The sequence below is a fragment of the Phyllostomus discolor genome, chromosome 14 (assembly GCF_004126475.2).
Source record: "Phyllostomus discolor isolate MPI-MPIP mPhyDis1 chromosome 14, mPhyDis1.pri.v3, whole genome shotgun sequence".
NCBI classification, from domain to species: domain Eukaryota; kingdom Metazoa; phylum Chordata; class Mammalia; order Chiroptera; family Phyllostomidae; genus Phyllostomus; species Phyllostomus discolor.
This window is the reverse complement of record NC_040916.2, coordinates 6,982,608-6,992,698: the sequence shown is the minus strand read 5'-3', so window position 1 is coordinate 6,992,698 and position 10,091 is coordinate 6,982,608. Positions and strand designations below refer to the sequence as shown.

Below are 10,091 nucleotides of genomic sequence, written 5' to 3'. Positions count from 1 at the left end.
TTAAATAAAATGCAGATCAGTTCCAAGGGTTATTAAAAGCATTATTTGAGAAAAAAAGAGTTGTGCAGTTAAATTAGTTTGGAAAACTCCAGTTTAAAAAACATTAATTGGCTTCTTGCCCTGGCTGGTGTAGCTCAGTGGATTGAGCGCGGGCTGCGAACCAAAGTGTCGCAGGTTCGATTCCCAGTCAGGGCACATGCCTGGGTTGCAGGCCATGGCCCCCAGCAACCGCACATTGATGTTTCTCTCTCTCTCTCTCTCTCTCCTCTCTCTCCTCTCTCTTTCTCTCTCCCTTCCCTCTCTAAAAATAAAAATAAACAAAATCTTTAAAAAAAACATTAATTGGCTTCTTTATTACAGGACTTTATTCTCATGGTGATTGTGAAATCCTTGAGAAAAATGTAGTATGCAGTATTTTTCCATCTTATTTGGTCATAGACTGCCCTTTCTCCTGAAGTCATTCACAACACCATCCTCCGGTAAACACAGCTGTCTCAAGTACATCCCAACTGTAGACCCTTGCTGGACCTGTCCTGCTAGGGCCCTCCCAGGCTTAGAATAAACTACTCAGGTTCATCAATGCCATCATTGCATAGTTTCAATGTAGTCCCTTCTTGTTGGATATCTAGACTAGACATACAACTGTGAACAATGTAATCAGATGGCACTGGCTCAGTTGGTATTTTAAAGAAATTTTGCTGGAGTTCATGGGTGACATATTTGGTGTGACATGAATTGGTCATCCCCCACTAGAATTTGAGACTTGGCAAGACTTCACCTGACTATCTTCCCTAACACTGTCATGTACAAAGACTCAAGAACTTATGCACACAGAAAATTCCAAGGCTGATACATAATAGTGACATTTGCTAATAATGTATCATTTGCACATACCAGAATATTTTGTAATTTCCACAAAATTTATGTGCCAGGGGGGGACTTTTATTCCATTGCCCCCACCTAAACCTATACTACCATTACCTTCAAACACATTCACAGACACTATTTCTCAGTCACATCAAATTCCTTATGTAATTCTCATGGTATATTATGGAATGACAAGTTTCTGGGTCTTCACTCAAACTGTTCCTTTCACCTGTAATACTTTTCTCTTCTTGTCTACACTCACTTGAATATCACCTGAAACTTCTCTTGCAATGTGGGGCACTTTCTGATAAAAATTTTCAAACATTGACCATGTGTTTTGTGTCCACACCAAATATCACATGAAACACCATGGCAACAAAATAGATTCAAATGTACAAAAAATTAATAAGTTAAAAATAAAATATAAAACTATGTCTAATTTCTGGATAATAACACATAACATAACAAAACATAGAAACCTAGTAATATACTTAAATAGTCATGAATACTACAATTTAGTGAAACATTACTTGAACAGAAGACAGGTGTAGTATGTTTTTGAATGGGAAGACATTACAGAAAATATGCCAATTTCTCACAAATTAATCTATAGGCTTACTTGTGATCACAACATATTTGGTTTTAGAAAATGAAAAATGATATAAATGTCACCTGAAAGAACAAACACATGATAATGGAAAGGGAAATCCTAAAAAATTATAGTGGGGGGTGTTCCTGCCCTACCAGATGGTATAGTTGTAAAAAGCAATGTTAGTTAAACACAAAAGATTTCTGGTGGAAATATTGAAAGATCAATAAACCAGGAAATAAGAGTTCAGAAACACAACATATCCAGCTATATTAACTATTTGATATTTGATTACATTAGAACAAACTTTCTGTCCAGTCATTTAGCAATTTTATTAAAAGTCTTAAAACTTCATATACTTATCCTTAGTAATTATACAAATCTATGCTGAGGAAATAAGTAGACGTGAAACAAAGTTTATTCAAAAGCACTCCTCATATTTTTGTTATCAAATTACATGTGGAAGAAAATTAAATTTCTACAATATAGAAATCCTTATAAAATAATAGTATTCTATTAAGTAACTAAAAAGAAACATAACTTCAAGACACAAAAAATATGTTCATTAGGTGTGGAAAACAGTATTGAATTTCCATAAAAAATTAACAACAGAACTGCCTTTTGACCCAGTGATTCCACTGGTGGGAATATACCCCAGGGATCACGAAACACCAGTTCAAAAGAAGTTATGCTCCCCTATGTTTGTAGCAGCGCTGTTTACAATAGCCAAGATCTGGGAACAGCCTGAGTGCCTATCAGTAAATGAGGGCATTAAAAACTTGTGCTACACAATGGAATACTATGTAGAAGAAAAAAAGAAGGAGTCTCTACCTTTTGCAACATCATGGATGGAAATAGAGACTATTATGGTAAGTGAAATAAGCCAGTTGGTGAAAGACAAATACCATATAATCTCACTTATAAGAGGAATCTAATGAACAAAGTAAACTAGTGAACAAAATAGAACCAGAGTCATAAAATCATGGAATAGACTGGTAGCTGTCAGAGGGGAGATGCTTAGACTGTTTGAAAGACAGTGAAGGTCAAAAAATACATATGAAGGACCCATGGACATGGATGATTGTGTGGGGAAAGACTATGGAAGTGGGGGGCAAGTTGGGGGAGAGAACCCAAGGGGGGTAAAATTGGGACAACTATAACAGTATAAACAATAAATAAATTAGAAAATGGGGGCAGGAGACTATAATACCAAATTTTTAGTTTAAAAAAGAAAAAGAAAAAAGATATAAGAAAAATATCAGGTAGGAATATTTCAAAATATCTGCAGTGGTTATTGCTGGGATTTTTTCTTTATACTTCTATATATTTTATAAATCAATATCTGAATAACTTATGCAAATAAAATAAGTATTAAATATCTTTTAAGATCTTACAGATAGGGCTTCCTGTATATAGTATATGTGATGTGACCCTGAGAAAGAAAATACCTACTAAAAGAGGGCTCCTGGTGGCTAACTGGCCAAAGTTTTTGTAAAAGGGCACATTAACCATTCTACACAGGGCACCTCACTCAAACTTCAGGGAGAAGCCTGAGCTGAACTATCTGCCTCTGCAATGAACTGCCTCCAGCACTGTGTTTTTGCCACAGTGCAGCCCTTATAAAAAGTTCCTAGAATCCCATATCAACGTATAGGACTAAGGCTTCTTCCATCAAATCAGAGCTGCACAGCTATAGCAACATCTTCACTGACCAATCAGAACAGTTCATTTCTGATCAATCAGGACAGTGCCTTTTTGACCAATTAAACTGGGAGAATTTGGAGTCCTCATCAGATACATGAGGATGGACCAATCATGGACCAAGAGCAGGGAATTGTGCCTATGTAAGGCTCCCTATACAAAAGCTCCTTTTTAGCTCAAGGGGAGAGTCCCCCTCCCTTTCCCCGGAGGACTGAATTTCCTCATCTGAGCTAAATCACTGAAGATGTCTCACCAGAGCAGAGCAAACCAGCACAGGCCATAGCAGAGCAGACCAAAAAGGTAGCATGGCAGAACTATCTAGCCAGGGAGAGGCCTGGGCCCAGAGCCTCCTGGCCCCAGGGCTGTCTCACAGCCATGTTTTTTTCATTACCTTGCTGTATTATAATTGAGCTGTTTTGCACTGAATCAAGTTTCCTTCTTTACTGCACTCCAGATTAGGGATTCCTGTTGGTGTTGAGCTTGAACTGGTGTCAATGACTATTGGTTAACTTACAAAATACCATATTCCTGTTATCTCATTTTAAATTATTTTAATATAACTTATGTTTCTGTGTTTAGTTTCAAGCAAGAAATGAAAACCTTTTCTGCTTTGGTTAAGCATGCATTGAACTTACTGTTTTCCGTGTTTCAATATCAAACATAAGGTGACACTAACCAGGCAGATAAGAACCACAAAACCTGCAGAAAGACCTAGAAAACAAAACAGCAAGTATCAAATGCCAGAAAAATGTGACCTATATAGTTTTGAAGTGATTATGGAGACTATTCCTAGTGGTAGGGATTATGTCATGTTCCTTTTTTGACTTCTCTTTTCTAAGCCACATAAATATAGAATTCCTAAATAATCATACGTGGCCTTACGGTTTTTCTAGTTTAATACATTCTACATTTAATCTAAAGTGCCAAGCACTTGACCCCAGGGTTCCAGTCAAGTTCTGTTGGGCTTCTCTGTTCCTTCCCATTTTACTAGTAATGTTCTTGTCACCAGGGTAAAGTTAGGAGCTGGGGACATTAGGATCCTATAACTTTGCATGACAACATTTAATTCTCAGTTGTGAAATATATTTTTCTATTGTAGAATAAGTCAGCCTATTCTGATAGTGCCAGATCATGCAAAAGACCAAGAGTAAATATACACCAAACTTTCAACTTAAAAACTGGGAATAGCTGGCTATTCAAATTATTTATTCAACTCTATCCAAAAGTGACAGTTTTCAGTGTGAAGGGCACATTGAAATTTCCTTAAAGCACCAAACAAGATAATTTCTTAAGAGTTAAAGAAGGAAAATTATAACACTCAGGCAGAATGTAAGACCTCAAATTTTATATAAAAATTTTAAAAGTCATTAACATGTTCTTTAATTATTTAAGAAACTTACCACAAAGAAGAGGAGCAGCGAGCCTAAGGAAAATCCAAAATTGTGAACATGTTAATCTAGTTGCATGAATCGATATAGCCCAAAGTCCCACAGCACTCTCCCGAAGTTAGCATTCTCTCTAGGTTAATATTCCTCTCTCTCTAAGTCTACTTAAAAGGATGAATTGGAACCTTAGGTTTACCTACGCTTTCCTCATTTCTTATATTGCAACTCATTGAACTTGTTGAGTTTTCACATTTTAATTAGGTAAGTTGGGGTAGTTCACTAACTAAAAAAACAATATAGTCAAGGGATTTCTCAGGTTGGAATGCAATTATTAACTGCTATGACTGGTTTGTTAACATATTTTTTGAGGTCCCTGTCAAATTGGTAAGCCCTTATAAATCAAGATTCAGCAACAAGGGAAGTCTTAGCAGCAGCCCCTTACAAAATGTAAGGTCATGAGTTTTGTACCTTTTAAGTAAGTGTTTCTCTTTCTCTCTTTACTTCCCTCATCCTCAGAAAGCTTTGCTTTTTCTAGAATACACAACCAACTAAAAATTTGTCTGTTAGTGTACCACCAGTTACAGGCCTAGTTCAACTTAAAACCCAGGCGTCCCTAACATTGAGGGGTATCCCTCAGTCACTTCCCTCCAGTGAGACAAATGCCAGCAAAGTCCCTTGTACTTACCTTGTGATCTGCAAACAGCCAGGGGAGGGTTCCCTCCATGATCCTCCTGGCACTGGCTCTGGGGACTGCCTTCCAGGGTATATCCTTCTTCACACTCCAAAGTAACAATTGCACCATACTGATACTTTTTCCCAGACTCCAGCCCCTTCTACATTCCATTCATATACTCTGGGAAGCTACAGTTTACCCCTGAAATCAAAGGAATCTAATTAGCAATGAAGTAGATTCCGCCCCTAATGAAAAGTTTTATAGAACCAACTTAGTTCATCTCAGTAAGTAAAGTCTGACTGAAAAACAAAATGATAATGTAGGTAGAGTCTTTCAGTGTCAGCCATCTATCTCAATAACCTCTATGTAATTTAAACCAGGATTACTTTCCTTCCTTGTGTTTTAGTTTCTAAACTAATAGCTGTTTAATTTTAATGACTTGTCAGGGAAATTGTGAGGGCTAAATGGGTAGGAATTCTGAATTACTATTTTATCACTGTCGACTCTTACTCTCCAATTCATACATGCACATGCTTCCTCCCTTTTTCTTTCATCTCTTCAGTGTAGGGGTCAATACTGGGAGATTTTTGGATTTGAATCCTGATACTAGGCCTTCCTAATGTGTGACTTTGGAAAAGTTACAAATTTCTTCATTCTACTGAGATTTCATCTCTAATATAGGAATAAAAATGGTACCAATGAGAACTTCATATGGTTCTCAAAAAGATTAAATGACAATGTATTCAAAATGCTGTGTATAGTATCAGACACACAGGAAAAAGGGCTCAACAAATATTACATATAAGGAGAGATCCCAAAATTATAATTATCTTTTGGAGGGTGGGCCCCTTATAGTACAGGCTTCCCCTACTATGTGAGTGTTCCAGGAACCCATCTGTATCAGTGTACCAGCTGACGTTGTTGTGAGAGACTACGTTCAGCCTCTGAATTTTTTGAAGACTCTTTCAACACATTTGCCCATTTCATGATGGGTGATTTACGGGTGTACCTGCCCACACAGCACTGAGTAGTCAGCAGTTTTTGACCAAAAATGGCATGACCCCCATACCTCACCCTCCCTATTCACCTGATCTCACCTCGAGTGACTATTTTTTGTTTCCCCGGCTGAAGAAAGTCCTCAAAGGGAAACATTCTACCAACATGAAAGAGGTGAAACAAAAGAACAACAGAAGCAATAAAAGGCACCCAAACTGATGAGTTCAAAAACTGTTTTGAGTAGTGGAAAAAATGCCTCCATAGGTGTACTGCATCAAATGGAGAGTGCTTTGAAGGTGACTGAAGTTTAAATAAGGAAAATAAACACACAATTTTTAAATAAATAAGCTCTAAGTTTTTGGGTCCCCCTCATTTTATCTCACTTCTCATTTTTATATGCCTAATGAAATGACATTCTGAAACTTTTGTAAAACTATGTACCTGTAATCCCACCATCACTCCAAGGAAATACACTGAAAAAAGTCATTGTACTTTTTCATTAGTGTTTTGTCAGATGCATACTTACCATAATTGTTATCACAGTGTAATACACTTTGGTTGTTTAATTTATATAAACATTTCAACTTTCTATATTTAAAAGACTACATAATTGATCACTCACCAGATAAACTACACACCCAGTCATTTTTCTTATTTTGTGGTATTTAGAGTAATTAATATATTAATCTAATTAAATGTATTTCATTAAATGATCTAATTAAGGCATTTATTTGATGATTTTAAGTAGAAAGTTCCTAACTGAATATGTCTATCCAGAACAAATTTAGAATATTAAGTAGATAATGCACCTTTACAAAAAGGGGCAGGGTGACTCCAGGTTCCCTCACGTGTGCAATAAAGGCGTGTGTCTCCCACCAGCAGGTAGCCTTCGTCACAGCTGTACAGGACTGACATTCCAGCATAAAATCGAGCTGTATCACCACCAGTGTGATTCCCATTGGGGATCTTAAATGGAGGTTGACATCCTATGAGGGCTTAGACGCCAATAAAAAGGGTCTTTAGTTTAGCGCAGAGGAACGCATAGCCAACACTTTCTGTGGGTGATGGCCATACAGAAAGAGGGCAGGCAACAAGCCAACTAATTGGTATCTAGTCATATCCCTTCCACCCAAACCAAGCAGCACTGGACAGAGATTTGCACTGTCTGTGTATGTTGTACACGATCTGAAGAAAAATGTCAAAAGTAAGATAATGAAACACCTATGGCTGCAGCCCACAATTGTAATCTACCAACCAATAGTAGTCTTCGCTTTTCCCTTTAGATACCACAAAGAAGAGAGAGCCTGCCCTTCTAAAAATGACAGCCAAAGGCCAATTCAAGCAACTGCTGCCTGGCAGGGGAGCAGAGGGAACCCTCACTATATCAGAGGTTCTACATTTATCTTGGACTGTAAACATGTGTTTCACTTAAAATGAGAATATTATGTTGGCCAAAGAGAACCGTTCTGGTGACTTAAATTTAGTTCTTGGGTCACTGATTGCCACCCTTTATTGTACATAGTCACCTAGTCACTGACAGAAATAAAACAGACAAATGATAACTACAATTACAAGAGAGAAAATTCAAAGAGTCCAAAGGCCAGTTTCACTCCTCAGAATATGCAAAGTTCTCTTTCTGGCTGGTCTTACAGCCTTAAATATCCAATTATCAAGCCACACCTTCGACCACCCCCCTCAATGGTAGGTGTGTTCTTATCATTCTAATTTAGTAACAAAATAAATTTGTAGACAGTATCCATTTGCCAATTAACCATTGTCCTTTCATATATTTAGCTCAATCCACTTAAAAAGGGAAGAAGAAAAAAGAATTGGGTGAGAAGATAAGACAGGTATTTTCTTAAGGAAGCTTTTACATGCTTTTCTTTAAGTCAAATAGCAAGCAAGTGCAGATTCAAAAATCTTTGTCCTTATTTTGAGCACCATCCTATAGTTAATGTCCTAAAATAACTTACCCATTTTGATACAAGTTGGTACACCTGGCACCCATTTGTTATTGGTATGACACCTAATCAGCTCACTGCCATTCATGATGAAGCCGGGGTTGCAGGCAACATATACAATGTCATTGTGGGAATATGATGAATGAGTTTTATTAAGCTTGTATCCATGTTTGACTTCTGGGTTAGAGCAATGGGTCACAGGATGAGGTTTTAAGCACTGTGGGGGTGGTCTATTCCAAGATCCATGTCCTTTAGAATCACTTATGCATCGTATAGTTTTCTCTCCCAGAAGAGAGAATCCTTTGTCACATTCATAAGAAATTTCAGTTCCATACAGAAAGTGTTCTGCCATCACACCCGTGTGCCTCCCATTGTCAGTCTCTGGTGGAGGTGGGCAGTGAATAGCTGCAGAAGAGATTCAGGAAGTTCTGCTTTAGCAAGTACACCAAGGTGAACAGTCATCATTCAGATACAAATGAAGATTTGCAACTGTGTGTATAGCACATAACTATAATATGATTTAGATTTACAGTGTGTTCTTTCAAACAGTTTATAAACATTTTGATTATATAAATAGTATGTATTCATTCTAAAAAATTTAAAAATCCAGTAAAGTAATAAGAGTGAAAGAAACACAGCTATATTATCATGAATTAGAAATATATATTCATATGTAATTTAATCCATAGCATATAAATATAATTTAGGAGATGTATGCCAAATACTCAGCTCCTACTTGACAGCTTTGCTTCCCAGTGACACAGTGATGACCAAACAGTGAAAGATATTTCTTATCTGAGGTACACTGAGATAGAGCACAAAGACTATTGAGGTGGTTCCTCAATGGCCTGAAGCTTGAATGCCTTACTACCCCAGTGACAATTTTAAGTGCTGTCTTACCTTTACAGCGTGGAATCTTTTGGAACCAAACCCCATTCTCACCATCTTGACACTTCCGATAAGAATGTCCAGTCAGCTGGTACCTAGAGAGAGATTATAATACATTTCTTCTTCTCAATGTCACATCTCTGAAACCTAGCCCCCTCACAACACAAATGCAGAGGCACTCTTAAACACAAATTTTGGTAAAGAGAAATTAAAACACTAGGCCCTCCAAGTAAGAAAACTATTAGATTTAGAGTTGCTCACAGCAAAGCCATTTCCAGGTCAAGAAAGAACTAAAAAGTCAGAGGTGTTAGTTGGACCTTTGGAACCTCACATTCCCTGTGAGTGTGGCAATGAGTAACCTCTAACGAGAGTCATCAGGACAAGCTGAGGGTAGGACTACTGCACAAAACCAAGTGGAGAGCCTCTCTGAATGGGCCATCTCATACTCACCCGTCATGACAGGATGTATTAACTGGAATCACAGGGAAATCACCTGGAAGCTCTTGAACATCTTCACCCACAGGCTGACATGGTGCCTCTAGAGGAAGAAGGTTGGAATTACTTATACATGCCTGGGATCAAAGAGAAAGGCAACTCTGGAACTGAAAGTACCTTCACACCGAGGGGCAGAAGGACTCCAATTTCCTGAAGACATACACTGAATGGATTTGTTGCCCACAAGCAAGTAGCCAGGGTCACAGGTGTAGTCTACAGTCATCCCAGAGACAAAGAGGACCCCGTTTCCACCTGTGTGCTGACCATGGAGGAGCCCAGAAGGTGGCTGGCAGTCTGAAGAGAAAACTCCCCACATAAATACCAACAAAAAGGAATTTGTGCTCTGGAACATTAAGCGTACAAAATTTGACAATAGACAATCTTAAACATTTAAGCCAAGGATCACAAAACTCTAATTAAATACTAAATGCTTTCTGTACTTTTGAAAGAACTAAGACATCTTTAATCAGGGCTTGTCATTATCTACCCTGAATATCCTCTGGATACAAGAGGTTATTTACATGAAGAACATATAA

At 37.7% G+C, this 10,091-nt stretch overlaps 1 protein-coding gene across 1 annotated transcript in view; it reads right to left on the bottom strand.

Moving 5' to 3' along the window:
* Positions 1-4,723: 4,723 nt before the first annotated feature.
* Positions 4,724-10,091, bottom strand: part of LOC114512110 (complement receptor type 2-like) — a 60,287-nt gene continuing 54,919 nt past the window's right edge. The window contains 6 exon segments of the mRNA XM_036015744.1: positions 4,724-5,416; positions 7,021-7,206; positions 8,185-8,577; positions 9,073-9,155; positions 9,511-9,598; positions 9,673-9,849. Of these exon segments, the coding sequence (XP_035871637.1) occupies positions 5,139-5,416; positions 7,021-7,206; positions 8,185-8,577; positions 9,073-9,155; positions 9,511-9,598; positions 9,673-9,849 (1,205 nt within the window). The 3' untranslated portion in view covers positions 4,724-5,138.